Below are 18,496 nucleotides of genomic sequence, written 5' to 3'. Positions count from 1 at the left end.
CTGACTCTTTAATATGGCTGATGTTTTATATTTATTTATTTTTGTAAGTTTAACCATCCAAGAAGGGCTGATAATTCGAGTTTAGTACTGCAGTCGATGCAACAGCAATAACTCTGTTTGTCAGTTACTGCTGCTAAACAGCTTAAGCAATATGAATTTGTCTTAAAAGCCATGAATGAAGCATTTATGTCAATGATAAAATCATGTCAATGAAATTATGAACTATGTCAATGAAAGTGCTTTCCCGAGCACCTAAGGAGGCATTGTGAAACATCTTGGTTGTATACAAAGCAATACCAGGGTGACATCTCAGCAGTACTAGGAACCGGATCGAGGCTTCCCTTCTTAGTCACTTTGCTGAGCTACCCAATCATAGCTCTTTGCACATTGACCGCGTTTGGTGCTTGCCAGTGTGATGGTATTTCACCTGAAGAAGTAAAATGCAGGATACAGATGGGCGATGAGTGTGATATGCATGGCAAATGAAGTCTCTTCAAGAATAGAGCATACAAGAGTGCCAGTGCACTGAAAACTGCCTTAAATACAACAATAAGGAAGATTTGTCTCCTTTTAAGCAATAGAGTGAACCATCCCCATCATCATGTGAGCAATGCTGCCATTGATGGGATTGCTTCACACAGTAGGATTGGCAGGTCCAGAGGTCATTTGTTTAAAAGGAGAGAAAAAAAAAAAAACTAGATTGTGCAGCTTGTCTCTTAGAATAAATGTGGCCCAGTTTCTCTGTCCTGCTGCTATTGTTTTTGGTTAACATTGCAGACAACCTAATTTTTATAAAACTCTCTCACTTTTTCTTCTGTCTCACTCCCTAACCCCCAACCCCTTAAAATTTTCTTTTCTTCTCTGTGTCCATTATCCTTTACTTGTTTATTTCTCAGTGTTCTTCTCTTGCTTCGCCTGTGACCTCTCTACTCCTGACTTTGTAGCACTTGCAATTAAGTGCAGAGAGCAGGCAGCTCTTTGAAAGAGAGTCTCGAGGAGAATTTCATCAGCCATAAAGTAATATCAGAAGATGGAAGCAAATCTTCAGAAAGCATCTTAGAAGTGCTTGGCAGTTAGATTATCTTTCATGTGTGTGAAAACGGCGATTTTTTCTCTCTCTGATTAAACCGGGCAAGAATTAGGTAATGTCCTTCTCCTGCTATTACTACCTTCCCCAAAATCTACTAGTCTGATCTCCCTGTTGTATGGTTCCTAGGAGCAGATTACCTTTAACCTCATCTCCCTAATGGACACACAAAAATGGAACGAATGCCTCAGAATGAAGTATCATGCACAAATAGAGCTAAGAGTTTGGCTTCTTGACCCCTCATAAGATTAATTTCACTGGCTTATTAAATCAAGATAGGTAATGGGATAACAAAAAGAATTATTTCAAAAACCTGCAAGCCCTTTATGATCTTGGGCCTACTTATTATAATATAATAATTATATATACTATTATAATGTCTTCAGGAAGTGACTGTTATTATCAAACATATAAGATATATTATGTTCTGTCTTCTTTCCCTAAAAATAAAATTTCCATGTAGTCAGCTATAACTTCCAAAGGACTCTCGCTGTTCAGGCAGGAAAACCACTTGGACTCTATCCCTGAAGAAAGTGAGGGTCCAGCCTGTGGTTGGGTTCACTTTAGAGTGTGTGGTTGGCACTCTGACAAACCTACTATATCCTGTCACTTCTTTTAGGGTGTTTGTTTTGCAGTGATCTTTAACAAAATGTTTTCTTTGTATTTTGTGGGAAGGATGGCTATATGCCAATGTGCAGGAGGAATTAAATTGTTGGGAGAGTTTGACACAATCTACCACCACATTGATATTTTTATATGAATTTTATTAGTCAGTCTGTTCATTTTTTAAATAAGACACATTGGCCTTACAACCAAATTTATTTATAGAATGTGAACTGATAATGATCTTTCATCTTCAAGAATCTGATGACTGAGCTTTGTAGACATGTACACCCCAGGTGGGCAAGGGCCTGGTCGATTTCTTCCAATGGAGTAAGCTATTTAATTGAGGGCCAAGGTGCAGGATTGTTTTTCTCAGTCTGTCATCATTGGTAAATCAGAAGATAGGCTTTGGCAAATGGAATTAGTGGGATAGATAAAAATACATAAACCTTTTTATGACTTTTATCCCCACTTGGGGGTGGGGATGGGTGGAAGCAAAACTCACTTTTAAATTTTAAATATTCATTGCAAAACTAAACTACACAAAACCTATTTCTTTTTTATTCTTTTTACAAATGGTATCTAAATATTTAAAGCAGTGCATTCTATAAAGAATGTTGTCAGCCAGCTTTGCTGAAAATGTATCTTCTACAGCTCAGAGAAATAAATACAGTTGCTCGGAATCTTTGATCCCACCTCCCTTCTCACTATCCTCCTCAGCCCCCACATTTCAATTGTGAGAATCCAACATTTTTCACAGATATCATTAAACCATCAGAAAAATTTCTTCCTGTAAAAACAACAAACAAGTTACAATGTAAATAGTTATATTAGTTATTCTCTATGTGATTAAAATATGAGATTTTGTTAATTCTTTTAGCATTAGACAGTCTGTTCACTGAAATGGTTTACTGTGACCTATTTTCTTGGTTAGCCAAGTTGAAATGGAAGGCCTCTGTTTATATATAAACTTCTGTATATCTAACTTCTGATTCTGTGGGACCAATGGCCAGTATGTTCTAATGGAAACAAATCTCCCAACCCTTATGTAGCATTAAACTATTCACCATGTCTATCTTCCAACAAAATCTAATGTGCACCTGCCTGTTATTCTGCATTATTAGACTCCCAAGACTAATAATGAGAGAGAATGATGAGATGACAATGATAAGAATTGTCCTGTTTTATAAAATAGACTACACACACACACACATACACACACACACACACACACACACACACACATTCATACACACCTCACCCTTACAATTCTAGATCAACCCTGGAAGGCAAAACCACACACATCCAGTTTCTTGGCAAGGATTAGCAGTGAGAACTAAAAGTCAGCCTAATGGATCAAATGCAGTCTCAGTGATGTTTAATCAGGGTTTTAAATTAGTTAATTCATTTCTGTGTTCTTTCTCACTTCCTTTTTTATTTCTACTTTTTTTTTAATTTTCAAAATGTCTGTGGAACAAAAGGGAGAATGGGGGAGAACTTTGACTTTTTTGGACTCTTTGTAGGTGGATACTGAATCAATAAATGTGATTTTTGTTTCTTATGAATTATTAAAAACCAGAGCAAATCTGCTTCCCTTGACATAAAACCAAATTTAAACCTAGACTTTTTTGAAGTTTGCCTGCTGACAATGGTTGTGATGTTCTTTGTCTTGGGTTTCGTGTCTTGATAGTAGCTCTAAAGCATCTCACATGGTTTTATAATGTGGTCTGATTGTGCCAGGAAATAAATAAGAAATGAGGAATGACCTACTATCCCACTAGAGGTAAAGTGTGTATAATGTGTATGTGACCATGTAGAAGGCTGTATTTTCATTTAAGATTTGATTTCTCCTAAAAATGGCCATTTCTTTTGGGGGATACTAGTTGTGTATCAGCAATTCAGTGAGTTTCCTTAAATGTATAAAATTAATAAAAGGGAAAATCATTTTCTGGAAGCATTAAAGGTGAGTAGAACAGGGTTAAATATCCTTGGTTAATTTATCAGAATTTTAATCAGTTTAATTATTACCCAAGAGAGAAGGTGAAAAGTTTTTCTGTTTTTTTTTTCTTACATGGTATCCATTTAAGTTTGAAATATCCAACCTTAATATCTCAAACTGCTTGATGAATTAAAAATATATATAATTTTGTGGCTTGATAGGGTCAATAAATCTGTGTTAATTTACCTGAAAATATCTGAACAATGTCAACAATGGCCCTTCTATTTCTGTAAATAAAAATTTTTTTAAACCAGTTAACTATTAGAAAATCTGGAAGATGAACATACCTATTCTTTTGAGTTAACACAATTTATCCCTTTATTTATAAGGAAAGTAGAAACCAAAGCCTTTTGTGATCTCTGGCATAGCTTCTAATCTAATTTAAACCACAGATCTTTACTTGCTTAATAAAATAAGTTTAACAATGGTCAAGTAAAAGTACCTGAAAAGACCCACAATATTAAGACAAGAAATTGCAATTCACTATATTACTCATGGAGAAAAAGGGTCAGAAGGAGTGATTGGTGCATACCAGGTACCATAAAAGTTACTAAATGTTACGGTAATTTTAACTCATTTTGAAGTGAGAGAAGAAAGGAGTCTTGAAAATTACCTCGTAGCTGCTTAGGTAACAAACAACCTAGAAGGATGATTGTGTTTCTCAATAACTTCACTAGGTTGTACCCTGGGTAGCAGGTTTTGACATTACCAATTCTTCAGAATGGTGTTTTGAGCTTGTAACCTCTCCTCTAAGAGTTTTGACAGGCATGCCTGGAAGACATTTGCCAAGTTGGATCACACTGAAAATCCTACCACCTCAGATCACTTCATGTAGGGGACTACTGTCCATGGGTGGCATCACAGCTCCAGACTGAATTCCATCTGCTCAACCTATTAGATCAATGTGTTCTGATTTAGTTACTGAAAACAACCTATAGAAATGTACATTTCTCACACACACATGAAATTTGATGATATGTACAAATGATAGTCAAATGCCCCTTTAGAATCTCTCACCCTTGGCCCTGGCCAGTCGGCTCAGTGGTAGAGTGTCAGCCACTGAGTGTCTACCACAGCTGAAGGCATGTTGAAGTTCCTGGTTCGATTCCCAGTAGGGCACAAGGAGAAGCGACCATTTTCTTCACCCACCTTCTCTCTCTCTCTCTCTCTCTCTCTTTCTCTCTCTCTCTCTCTTTCTTCCTCTCTCTCTCTCTTTCTCTCTCACTCTCTCTCTATCCCCTCTCTCCTCTCCCTTATCCTTCCCTCCTGCAGCCATGGCTCAAGGATGGCTCCATGGCCTCACCTCAGATGCTGAAATAGCTCCAGTCCAAGCAACAGAGCAACAGCCCAGCGACCAGAGCATCGCCCCCTTGTGGGCATGCTGGGCGGATCCTGGTCGGGGTGCATGGGGGAGTCTGTCTCTCTGTCTCCTTGCCTCACTTAATAAAAATAAATAAATATATATATATCTCTTGCTTTAAAGAAATTCTTACCCTATATCCAACTCATCAGAAAAGCTGGTATGCAACTCATCAAAAAAGCCCTAAATTCATTAATATTCAAGTTTCATTCCATAGAGTAGGTGGCTTCACCTTCTTATCACTAAACTTCGGGTACTGCCGTTCCCTGAATCTTGTCTGGAATCTTTATGTTTACTTAATAGTCCATATTATTTATAACTTATAAAGCAATTGCAAAATGTTATTTATTTTAAAAACTCTCTACACTCTTCCTGGAAAAGGGTCTTACACACAATTTGCCGCCTTCCATTAACACTTTTACATTTATATTTGTGAAAATATTATCTAAACAATTATTTTGTACAAAATCAATTTTTATAATCCAAATATATTTTATATGGACAAAGGAACCTAGTAATGTTAAAATATTTATAAAAAGAATATTTCTGAAAAGCAATTGCTTTTTTCTTAATGTTAATATATTGCAAACTTGGATTTGGTGCAAATCAAGCTCTAAGAACATTGTTCTAAATTTCTAGTTTAATTTCTGAGCTACATCCGTAAGTAGTACATTCATTCATTTCAAAACATTTACTGAACATCTATCTATGTGTCCTAGGTAGGAGAGAAATACAACATCATTCTTATCCTCAAAGTTTTAAAGTAAATAAATCTTTCAGTTTAAAAATAAGTGGTTAAATCAAAATATCGATATCTCATTTATTTCTTTTTAACATAATGATATGTGCAGAATAGTGGTGTGACTTAAATGAGTCTATTTTAATTATTCCTTAAATCAATGAAACAAGAAATCTGCTTTCAATGTTACCATTTTGTCTAATTATATGTAAGTGCACTTAATGAATTAATATATTTTTCATAACATAGGAGATTAAATCATTTTTATGATTTATTTTTAAAAATGACATGGAAATTAAAACTACATGGAGGCCTGCCTGCATTAACTCTATGAGGAAATATATGTGTCTTCACTAATATTCTTTTAATTAAAAGGTAGAGCGATATCTTTTGGTCTGTTTTAAACAAATGTCAGTCCACAGATAAAAGGAGAAATGTATTGTCCTATTTAGACCTTAATAATGACTTATGTGTATCCTAGGAAAAGTAGGTAAAAAGTTCAGATGCCAAAACAAAATAACAAAAACAACAACAACAAAACAGCACAGAAGTTTCTTTTCTGCATTACATAAAGTTTATTTTCGATAAATGTTTTTTCTGAGAACTATTGGGCCTGAATATTGAGTTCAAGGTTCATATTTCTAGCATCACAATCTCCAAATCAACAAACAACATCACAATGGAACTTGGAATCTCTCTGCAGTGACACTGTCATATGAAGCAAAATCTCTGCAACTTATGCGGTTTGTGGGTGATGCTTGAAGTTCTAAAATATCATAATAAAAAAGAAGTCACTTCTTATTTTCTATTAAAAGATCCCATTAGAAACATCCCTGAACATCTGAACCAGTAATCTGACATTGAGCTATGAACATTCACTCATGCCATAAATTGATTCATGCCACAAATACTGATTGTTTTAATCTTCTAAGAACTGCTCTAGGCACACATCATTGTGCTGATTCAGGCAAACATCTTGTCTTTGTGTATTCTACATTCTAATGGGGGAGTAAGCTAACGGGAAGCGCTAAGAAGACAAACAAAGTGGTTAAAAGGGTAAGATATGATAAGGGTTGCAATTTTGAAAAGATGGACAGGGCAGGCCTCCCAGAAGAGGTGATATGTGAGTAGAGACCTAAATAAAGGAGTTAGCTGTGTATGTGTCTGAGGAAGAACATTTCAAACTGAGGGAAAAGTAAGTGCAAGGGCCCTGGAGTTTGTATATAGGAATGACAGAGTCTGAGCATGAAGCTGACTACACAAGAAAAAATGTGATAATAAATGAAATTGGAGAGATAGACAAGGGTCAGAGCATGGCAAGATCTTGAGATTTTTTTTTCTCTAAATATGGTGAGATGATAAATAGATGTGAGCAGGAAAATGATATAAGCTAAATTTTCATTTTAAAAGGATCCCACTAGCTGCTGCTGACTGGAGAGAGTATATAAGAAAGATAAAAATGGAAACAGAGTCCAGCATAGGATAAACAGTCTAGAATGGTGTGATGGGCTTGGATGAGGAAGTGGAGGTGCTTAGAAAGGGTTAGATTTCAAATATCAAGTATATGTCCTGAAGGACAAGATTTGCCAATGGATTGATTAGTGATAAGAAAGAAAAGATCAGGGATACCTTGGTTAAAAAAAATATATATTTTTTATGTGTGTGTATATATATATATATATATATATATATATATATATATATATATATATATATATATATATATATATATATGTAAACCATAGGGTAAATGATAGTGCAGTGAACTGAAATGGTGAACAAATGATTAGGAGATGATTTGGGAAGAAAATCATACTTTGTTGTGTAAATGTCAGTTGGACATCATCAGATATACAAGTGAAGTAGCAGGAGTATCTACTAGGCTGGAGTTAAAAATGAATGTGAGAGTAATCATTTTATAAGTATTATTTAAAACCATGGAGCCACCAAGGGACAAGTTTAGATAAAGAGGAGAAGTCCAAAATGGAGGCACTCTCACTCTAATGTATAGAGGTCAGAAAAAAGGAAGGTATTGTAAGGAATGTCCGGTGAGGTAGAGAAGAACATAAAAGTCCTGGGAGCCAAGTGAATGAAGTGTTTCCAAAGTGAGAGAATGGGCAACTGGAACAATGCTACTGTTTGGCTGAGTAAAATGGGGACTGAAAATTGACACTTGGACTTGATTTTGTGAAAATCATTGCTAACTTTGACTAGACCACCTTCTCTGCAGTACTGAGCAAGAAAGCATGACTTGAATGAGTTCAAGAACACGGGAGATGAGGAATTAGAAACAAGTTCAGAAAATTAATTTTGTCTTCTAAAAAGGGAAGCTGAAGACTGGTGTGAAAATGAGAAATACAAGATAAAGAGAATATTTTTAAAAAAGCTATTATAGCATGGGTACATGTTGATGTCACTAATAATAGAAAGAGCAAAATTGGTTACACAAGAGAGAAAAAATATTTACTTGAAGGAGAAATGTGCTTGAAAAGACTAGAGGGATGGGCTTCGGTATATGAGCAGAGCAGCTGGGCTGGTTGGAGCAGGCTGCAGTCGCTGCATCAGGAGGTGAGGCGATGTGTACAGGACAGATGTAGGTATGTGTAGAGACAATAATGGAATGTAAGGACATACTCTTCTGATATTTTTTTCTCAGTAAAGACAGAAGTAAGTTTATCTGATGAGAATGATGAGGAGAAAGGTTTATGTAGGCTTGAAACAAGAAGTGCAAAATGGATCTTGGAAATGTGAAGATTGCTTACTGAACAGTGAGGAGAGCCACGCGAGCCATATTTATATAAATATAAGGTAAGACAAGTCAACATGGTGGTCCTTTGCTCTTTGACCATATTTAGCTTTTTAGATTCGAATTTGGATGAAAAAGATATTAAATTTAGCCAGAGTTGAAGTTGTGTGTGTGTGTGTGTGTGTGTGTGTTTTCTTCTCAGATGAGTGAAGTGGTGAAAGAGAAGATGAAGAGATTTGAGAACAGAAACAAAAGAATAATTAGGATGATGAATGACAGAAGCTAAGCTGGTCAAGGAGGGAAGCAATGACATGAAGGGATGATAGTACGTGAAAACCTAGTCAAGTCAATGGCTTGGAGATGCTTTGGAGTGTGCCAAGATTGTTGGAGTGATGGTGCTAAAGGGAGTGACCTAGGAGGAGAAGAAGGGATGGGAGGATGGGTACTTGAAATGGAAATTTTGGTGCTAGTGCAGTTATTGGCAATGATGTAGTATAAGGTAAACTGTGGGCATGGAGGTTGATACTCAGGGAGAGAACCAGATTTTCTGAAGTGAGCAGGTCAAAGAGCTGAGTGGCCAAGCTGGTGGATGGTGTATGCGTAGTGGTGGGGGAAAAAATAGTTGATTAGGTACTAAAATATTTGGTCACATGGCATGTCCTTCCAAAGAGTTTATTAAAGAAAAAGAGAAGCAATGGTCTGGAACTTTCAGCAAAGAAAAAAGCAATACCTACTTCTCCTTCAGGCTAGTGATATGAGGGCTGTGAGAAGGAAAAATAGTTATCCTTGTGTGAGCTGCAAGGAGAGTGACGTCGTTAGGAGGTAACTGTGTCATAGAGAAGATTTATGGGGTGGTGATAACAGCTGTAAGATCTAGAAGGCATAATGGAAATGCTGGAAGAGTGGAGAGAGAATCAGAGTTTGAAGCGAGCAAGGGAATATGCTGAGGTATATGGAAATAAGCATACAGGCGACAGGAAATGGCATGGGAGTATTTTGGCACTCGGTACTCAAAAATGAAATCATGAAGGCACAACCCAGGGGGTTACTTTGGTGTGGTACCTAATCAATTCTAGTGGGTCACAAGGATGCAGGGAGTGTGTGTTGAGAAGAAAGGGCTGGCACAAACATGCACTTTCACAAGAACAGGTAGTACACTGAGAGCTTCCCTCAGAGATCAGAGAGACAACTTCGCTCAAAGCAAATGATGCCAATCTGACTCCTCAATCAGACAATTTACTATTCTCTTGTTATTGCTACCTTAGTTGAGAAAGGTAACCCTCTCTACTAGGGGCTGGAGCAGCTATATTCACAGTCCATACATCGTGTCTTTCAGTCCTGCACCTGAGCCATCAATGGTGCAATAAAAGACACAGTCTCATGAGTTAAACTTCCTACTCCAAGATCAGGTTCAGGTGTGGGCTTCCTAGTGAACTGTTCATTTCTTACATCACTGTCGCTATGCCGCAGGAGGTCCTTAAACTGGGAAGTTCTAACTTTCATCTCATTCCCTACTTGTGTGATGAAGAAATCATAAAGAGTTCCAGCACTCCTGTGGTTTGTGAGTTCAAACAAGGCAAATTGTGGCCAGCTCTCATCACTTTCTTTGAATAAAACAGTAGAAGTCACCAGGTCTTAAATGTGTTTTTAAGTCTCATAATGTAAGTAAAAGTTGTTCTGCACAATGCTACTGGAAAGGCACAGACTTAATAGGTTAATTTTCTTTCATTACAAAGGCTCTCAAAGGTTCACACCAAAAGCACTTTGCAGATGCTGTTCCATGCACTAGGGAGGCCCTGACCCCAAATGACCGCCCTGTATGATAACTTTCTCCTCATCCCTCAGGACACAAATCATAGTCAAAGCTCTGCATTGCCTTTTCCAGCCTCACTTTTGTGATCTCTTACTTTCAGAGTCATTCATCTTATGTGGTAATTAGCATTATAAACTCGGCCTTCCAGGTTACCTAGCCTAATGCTGGCCTGGCACATGTAGGCCTTCAATAAATATTCACCAATGGGGGTGCTAATGTGAATTTAGACATGCTTACTGGTACATATGCTTAGACACTTTCATTATATTTCAGCCAATACTTGTAATACATCAACTTCAGTGTCCAGATGGACAGAGTTGAGATAAGATAGTTATAGGTAGTTCTTTATACATTATTCTCATATCATAGATGCAAACTGTATTATCTCAGAGTAGAAAGGATGCTTTGGGTTGCCTCTTTCTTGCCATCAATCTCTGGCAGATTATGTGAACAAAAATAAACTGAGAATTCCTGGGACATGGACATAATTACACCTTCTGCTGCTGGTGAGCAAGCTAGTGAGGCTAGAATCCTGTTATGTTCTTTAGAAGCATAAACACCCTTTCTATATAAGTATTGATAAATTGAGGGCTGTCAGCTATCATTTACTGAGCATTTACTGTATGGCAGGTCCTGTGCTAATCATGTCACTCAGTCATTTCTCAAAAAAAAAAAAAATACAGTGAGGAAGAGACACTATTATTATCCTTATTTTATATTAAAAAACAAATTAAGGCTTACAAACATTATATAACTTTTCTTAAGTTCATATAACTACAAAGTGACAGAGTGAAGTTTTGAATCCACGTCTCTGGATCCAAAAGCTCAGGACTATTTTCTATGCTGCTGCTCTAAGCAGGGCACATCTCTGCAATGGAAGAAACACTGGAGTGCGTGGCTGGTATCACAGTCTTTAGTATCCTCCCGATTTCTAAGGTGAGATAATTAAATCAGTGATCACTAGCTTACCTTAGAATGATCTAATTTTTTTGAAAGGAAGCCTCAGCTTGTGAATAAATAAAAATAAATAGAAATTCCATAATTAAATTCCACTTGGAGTTTTTAGATATTTCATAATAAAATTACATACAAAAGCTACACTTCTGTTTGCCTGATGTCTTAGGCAATTTTATTTTAAATGTTCTTTAAAGAATATCCAGCCATATATTTATAGTTTGACTAATAAAACCAATATTATAGACAACACTTGTAAGCAAGTCCTTTCAACTGAGCTCAATTAAAAATCATTGTAGTTAACCTAAGTAGTTTCAAAGAAGTGTATACAAAATGTAGCAAATGAATTTTTGATACTTCCCAAGTACTTATTTCCAATTTATTCTTATGTTAATTTTTAGTGGATATTTTCTTGGCTTTTTGGTTAATAGCAGAACCACTAAAAACCCAGATGGAGAAGCTGTTCACAGTATTCATTGAATAGAGGTCATTATCACCAAAATCAATTAATTAAAATCAATAATAGCATCCCTCATAATTTTTGGCTATCTCTCCAAATTTATTGCCAACTCTTGGTGCTGGCACTCTATGGCATAAAGAGTGGAGGGGAGGGATTTAAGATCAATAAAATACAATTCTAAAACACTAAAGGCTTCATTGAGCAACAGAGCTATCAATGTAGCTAACTGGCAGGCAATGGGATAGGCAGCTCCACCTATTGCAACATCCCAACTTCATAGAAGTTATGTCCACTTTATAGATGAAAAGCACTCAAGTTCAGAGAGGTTAAGTGACTGGTTAACCTCTTGCATCTTGTCTAAGGTATTTTGAGATTTATATTTTTGTCTGACTCTCAGCTTCCTATGGTTTTGTTCTTCTTATTTTTTTTTTTTTGTAGTTTTCTGAAGTGAGAAGAGGGGAGGCAGAAAATTAGACTTACTGGGATCCACCCAGCGTGCCACCAGAGGGCGATTCTCTGCCCATCTGGGGCTTTGCTCCATTGCAACCAGAGCCATTCTAGCGCCTGAGGTGAGGACCATGGAGCTATCCTCAGCGCCTGGACCAACTTTGCTCCAAAGGAGCCTTGGCTGCAGGAGGGGAAGAGAGAGACAGAGAGAAAGGAGAGGGGAAATGGTAGAGAAGTGATAGACACTTCTCCTGTGTGCCTGGGCCGGGAATCTAACCCAGGACTTCCACACACTGGACCAACACTCTACACTGAGCCAACTTGCTAGGGCATGGTTTTTATCTTCACCATGCTGTTTCCTAAAGTGCTTCTTATTTGGTGAAAAAAATATTCAGATATGGGAAAGGCAAAAAGAGATATATGCAAATTGGGTGCAAAGAAGGTAACTAACCACAGTGAGATCCTAGGAAGGTGCATAGGGGAGCTGACATTTGATTTAGCTCTAAAAAAAGATGGTTGGTGTGTGCTGGATGGAAGGAAAGCAGTCACAATGGACACAGCAATAGAAGGTGGGAAGTTCCGGAGGCAGGAATGGCATGGCAGGTGTGGAGGAAGCGGGAGGAGATGAGAATGAAACTGCAGGCCAGAGCCTTCTACACTGTGTGAAGGGTGTTACCCTGGGGGTGAGAGCTCATGAAATGTAATTAGCAAGGCCATAGTATGGTCACATGGCAGCTGGCAAAAGGCGAAAGTAGCGGAAAGATACTGAAAGGGAAGCAGCTGAGTAAGAGCTGTCATCAAAAGGTGTGAAATTGATCAAAGAGGGGAGGGGTGGAACAGACAGTACCTAGTGAGTGAATTTAAAGGTGAAGAAGAGAGCAGAGTAGAGAAAATAACATTTGTGGAGTCCTTCCTGTTACTAGGCGCTGTGCTTAACCTTAACGTCAGTTGCCTCACTGAAGCCACGTAACAAGTCTATGAGAACACTATTTTTATTATTCTCACTCTGTAGGTGAGAAAAAGAGATGTCTGGAAGATTTAGCAACAGCCAGCAAATTATAGAAAATTTAAAGCAGACGGGTTGACTGCATAAACTTTGTTTTTTACTGTTATTGCATCATATAACTCCCTGGATGAATCTGAGGTTTGTTTTTTTAAACTTAAGATAGGGACTGAGAAAAGATAAAGATAGCTATGAGATCAATTTTGCACATTTTGAGTTTAAATTATTTATAGGATGGCCAGGTGGAAGTATCTGGTTCAAGGATCGGAAGAATAGAGAAAGGAGAACTAGAGGTAAAAAAAAAGGCATGCCATGTAGATAGTAGTTGATACTAAAAGACCATGTAAACTCCATCCCTGAAAGAATTTAAACAAAAGCAACACAATGACAAGAGTGAACGTTGTCAAGACTACTCTCCCCAGTCAGAAAAAAACAAGTCACACAAACATAGGACCTTTAAACACATGACTCCCATAAACTAAGTAGTATTTATTTCTGCATATGCCTTCACTGACTTTTTGTTTTCATGTGTGAAAGATTTATTTGCTTAGCTTTTTAAAAGCAGTCTTATCGACATGTAAGGAACTGTTCTCCCAAAACTCTTGCTCTTGAGAAACCTGAGCTTCTCTTGAAAGTTTTCATTATTTATTTTCACAAATTTATCAAAATTAGACCTTTAAACATTCACATTTTAAAAATGATTGTGAATGACTATGCTTCCAACAGGGAAGAACAATGCTGTAAGCAACATTGTTAGTTTCTTCTGTCTCCTCCTTCTTGTCCCCTTTCCCTTCATCACCTCTCTTTTGCTGCAAAATGCCTTGGTCTGCTGTCATTCAGAAAGAATCCCAGATGGTGGCAGAACAGTCCGCCTGGGTGAGAGAAAAATGTCACTCTGTGGCACACTAGCAGTTTAACTGAGAGGGACATAGGTTATTTCTTTTCTCAGCATCTTCTTTCGCTCACTCTGTGTTTCACATTTTTATTTCTATCATTGTGAACTTTTCCCTTTCTTGATTACTATTCCACTGCTGGCATCCCAAAGTGCAGATATCTGGGGGCAGGGGAGAGGTCTGAGTGGAGGGCAGGTGCTCGCGGAATGGCACTGCAGGTGTGGGGACAGAGGTTTAGGAAGCATTATTTTCCATCTTTTAAATGGCAAGAAGAATTTCTCATGTAACCATCTAGCACAGTGGTCCCCAAATTACGGCCCGCGGGATGCATGCAGCCCCCTGAGGCCATTTATCCGGCCCCCCGCCACACTTCCAGAAGGGGCACCTCTTTCATTGGTGGTCAGTGAGAGGAGCATAGTTCCCATTGAAATACTGGTGAGTTTGTTGATTTAAATTTACTTGTTCTTTATTTTAAATATTGTATTTGTTCCCGTTTTGTTTTTTTTACTTTAAAATAAGATATGTGCAGTGTGCATAGGGATTTGTTCATACTTTTTTTATAGTCCGGCCCTCCAATGGTCTGAGGGACAGTGAACTGTCCCCCTGTGTAAAAAGTTTGGGGACTTCTGATCTAGCAGTTAACCGAGACTCAGCCCAGAAGGACAGAGTAATTCAAGGCATGACTGGTTAAATGCTTTCCTTTTTTATTTTTCCCACTCTAAGTTTCGTCCTGCATAGCAGACAGGCATCTGTGGAATGGACAAGGCAGACCAGGGGGCTGGATTAAGGGACTTTTTAGACAATCCAAAATTTCTTTGTCAAATCATCTCACCAAGAAAACTGAGCAGTGTCAGAGAGAGCATTTAAAGAACAGTTCAAAGGTTCCTGGTGATTCTACTGTATTTTATAAAATTATTTACATTTTTCTTTTTGGTCATGGTAAGGTCTATTGGCACAAACAGCACAGCCACAAAGTATTCTTCTGATTTTAATAACTCATCTTATATATATTTATATATATTTATATATCTGCTTATCTTCATTTCCTCAGCGAAAAGAGAAATAAAAATATTGATCTATAAAATAAGCTGATGATAACACAATGCCAAAAATAGCTTATGTTAAGTGCAAGGGGTGAAGCTTGAGAGCAAGCTAAATTGCAACAACGTATTGATTTAACATTTTAAATACAAGACTTGCAATAAAATAATTCTTGAGATATGCTTCTCATTTTTAGTTTACTTTTTAAAAACTACTCTATATACACATATCCAGTTGTAACACTTGACAGTAGCATATGGGGCATGGTATGACTTTGGTACACATTGCAGATATGGATGGGTGATGTCTGTAAATGATATTCCTTCACCAGTTAGAGCACTGTACAGACAGGTGACCAGCCACCTGATCCCATGTACTATTCCCACAGGAGCCCCCAGAGTCTTTCCCAGATCCACCAGACAGTGGGAGAGAGCGGGCTCACTGGATCCAGATCGTGTTTCCTCTCTCGGTTCTCCTGGGTTCCACCGTCAGCTCCCCAAACGTGGAAAAAAACTGCTCCATTTCTTTCTGAAGCATGTCATTTCTCTTCTCAGCATCTTCTTTCGCTCGCTCTGCGTTTCGCATTTTGATTTCTATCATTGTGAACTTCTTCCTTTCCTGGTCCAGTTCGTCATGGAGGCTCATCATTTCTGTTTCCAAGGTCAGGTTGCGCTGTTCTAAGCTGCAGAGTGTGGGGGATAGATCAAAAGATAAAGCGATTTTATTCACTTGCGGTATGAGGGGAATACAAGTATTTTCTAAACTCGGTCTCTGCAGTGCTTAGAAAATTGGAATGAGCCCTTTCAAATCAGTGGAGCAAGGTCCAATGATTTAAAAGTTTTTCTTTATTTCTTTTTTTTTTTCACTATTTGGTAAATCTACTGCTAAGAATGAACTTCTTTGAGACATAAGGAGTCCCATCTTATAAAAGTGGTACCAAAAGTAGCCACCTTACAGGGACAAGAGTGGTAGAGATTACATGTGGTGAATAAAGTAATCTATCTACATTTTACGACAATGGAGTCCACCTAAGTAACTGTAATTCTCACTGTTTTCCAAGTTAACATGTCTTAGGATCTCTAGATTTATATTTCTATAGATTGATCGCCATATTCTTTTGGATAATAGTATAATTTTAGATAACATCCTTGAAAACAGTTTTCTCTCCATAAGCACGAAGTTCCAAAACATAATTTGTTGTTGTTCAAAGAGGAGTATTAAGCACTTGTTTACTATAACACAAATCTTGATAGTCATTGACTTTTTGAAGTCTCCTTTTCTGAGTTAAAGTCTCCAGGGTATGTCTGAAGTTATCACAGCACTGGATTTTTGAAAGGCTAATGCGCATGTACCTTTCAGAAATCTGATTATTTTAATAATAATTATCAAACTTAAAATCTCAATTATCTTTCTGTTTTGAAATATGTTGGTATTTCATCCAGATAATGATAATAACAAAAATAAACCTGGTCTCCTATTGAAAGTAACTAGGATTTAAAAAATTATTCTTCATACTCTATAATCAGTTTAGAGGCTGTTTTGATCACATGGCCACATTTCTATATAACAACCTGGCTATGTGCTGGTTGCAACCCAGAATTATTCTACAATATATTCTTTCTGCTTTCTAAAGCTATTTATTTTAGAATTAAAAACACTGAAAGAAACTCAAGCATAAATACCAAAGAAGACAATCCTTTAAATGACATTTATATACTTGTATGTACCAGGCACTTGTATGAAACGTCCAGGACTCTGATGGACTGAGTTGAATATAGAAAGGAACCCCTCTTACAGCAAACAAAGAGAGATGCTGGAAAAATATATAAAAATATTTAAAACTACATAGCCAATGCTTAAGAAGTAAAAGAGCACCTTCAAGTATCATAACCAAAGAAGATATTTCAATTTAGCACAATAAGGGAAGCACACAAAGGGTATTATTGATTGTGGCTAGAGGACCGAAGTGGGAGCTAGTTTTTTATTTTTCACATGGGGGAGAAAAGGCCGCCAGTACCAGAGAAGAAGAAGGTAGAAAGTGATTCAACTGACAGCTTATACCAGGGGTCAGGAACCTATGGCTCGCGAGCCAGATGTGACTCTTTTGATGGCTGCATCTGGCTCACAGACAAATCTTTAATAAAAAAAATAATAACGTTAAAAATATAAAACATTCTCATGTATTACAATCCATTCATTTCCTACCGCTCATGTTCACGGTTGTGGGTGGCTGGAGCCAATCACAGCTGTCCTCCGGGACAACACCAAATTTTTATTAGATAATGCCTAACGTACACGGGTCGTATGGCTCTCACGAAATTACATTTTAAAATATGTGGCGTTCATGGCTCTCTCAGCCAAAAAGGTTCCAGACCCCTGGCTTATACCATCAATTATCTGTACGAAAAAGGGACCACAAAAACTCTATCATGAGCTGAGTGAAGTGTCAGAATTAAATCAGCAGAAGAAAGACATCAGTCTTGCAGTATATTTTTGGATGTGTCTCCGCAGACAAAGGCAACAAAAGTAATAAATAAACAAATGGAGCTCCATCAAACTTAAAAGCTTTTTGCAGAGTGAAGGAATCCATCAAAAGAATAAAAGGCAACCTCCCTGGCTAGATAGTTCAGTTGGTTAGAGGATTGTCACCATACACCAAGGTGGCAGTTGGATCCCCAGTCAGAGCACATACAAGAGCCAACCAATGAGTGCATGAATAAGTAAAAATCAAATCAATGCCTCTCTAGATAATAATATTCCAGAATTGAAAACTGTATGTCCTCAGATCAAATGAACATAAAGTTTAAAAGTAAATGGAAAATAGGGGCAAAGAGGCTGCAATGCAGAGAACCTTGTTGGAGAGGTGAGGGTGTTATATTGAGTGGGACACTTGAGTCCATGTTAACACAATAAATTTAAAAAATTAATAAAAAATAAAAGAAAGTAAATGGAGAAGATATAGCAGAAAGTTATTAATCAATGTAAAAATGGTACAGAAACAATGCCAGAAAAAAATAGACTTTTAGGCAAAATGCATTTTACAGTTAAAGATGATGATTACTTAATGATAAAAGAATCAATTCATCAGGGACATATGAAAAATTCACCTAGCAGTGTAACCTCAAATCATCCAATATAAGATATAACAGAATTGTGAGGAGAAATTGATAAAGTCACAAAAATTAGGAGACTTTTAGGTACTTTTGTTAGAAATTATATATCTGATAAAAATGAAGAGAAAGAGAAAAAAATGTAAACAGATTGATTAAAAGACTTGACCTATTGGTCATATATAAAATCTCAAACCAATAATAAAAGAATAAATAATTTTTTATAAGGCCAAATAATTTA

At 37.2% G+C, this 18,496-nt stretch overlaps 1 protein-coding gene across 6 annotated transcripts in view; it reads right to left on the bottom strand.

The window, feature by feature from the left end:
* Nucleotides 1-7,513: 7,513 nt before the first annotated feature.
* ARHGAP24 (Rho GTPase activating protein 24) overlaps nucleotides 7,514-18,496 on the bottom strand; it is an 865,538-nt gene continuing 854,555 nt past the window's right edge. For all 6 annotated transcript variants that reach the window (XM_066387190.1, XM_066387188.1, XM_066387192.1 and 3 more), the window contains one exon: nucleotides 7,514-15,827. In XM_066387190.1, coding sequence (XP_066243287.1) covers nucleotides 15,584-15,827 — 244 coding nt within the window. In that variant the 3' untranslated portion in view covers nucleotides 7,514-15,583. The remainder of the gene's footprint in view (nucleotides 15,828-18,496) is intronic.

This window comes from Saccopteryx leptura, chromosome 5 (assembly GCF_036850995.1).
Source record: "Saccopteryx leptura isolate mSacLep1 chromosome 5, mSacLep1_pri_phased_curated, whole genome shotgun sequence".
Lineage (NCBI taxonomy): Eukaryota > Metazoa > Chordata > Mammalia > Chiroptera > Emballonuridae > Saccopteryx > Saccopteryx leptura.
This window is presented reverse-complemented; position numbering and strand designations above follow the sequence as displayed.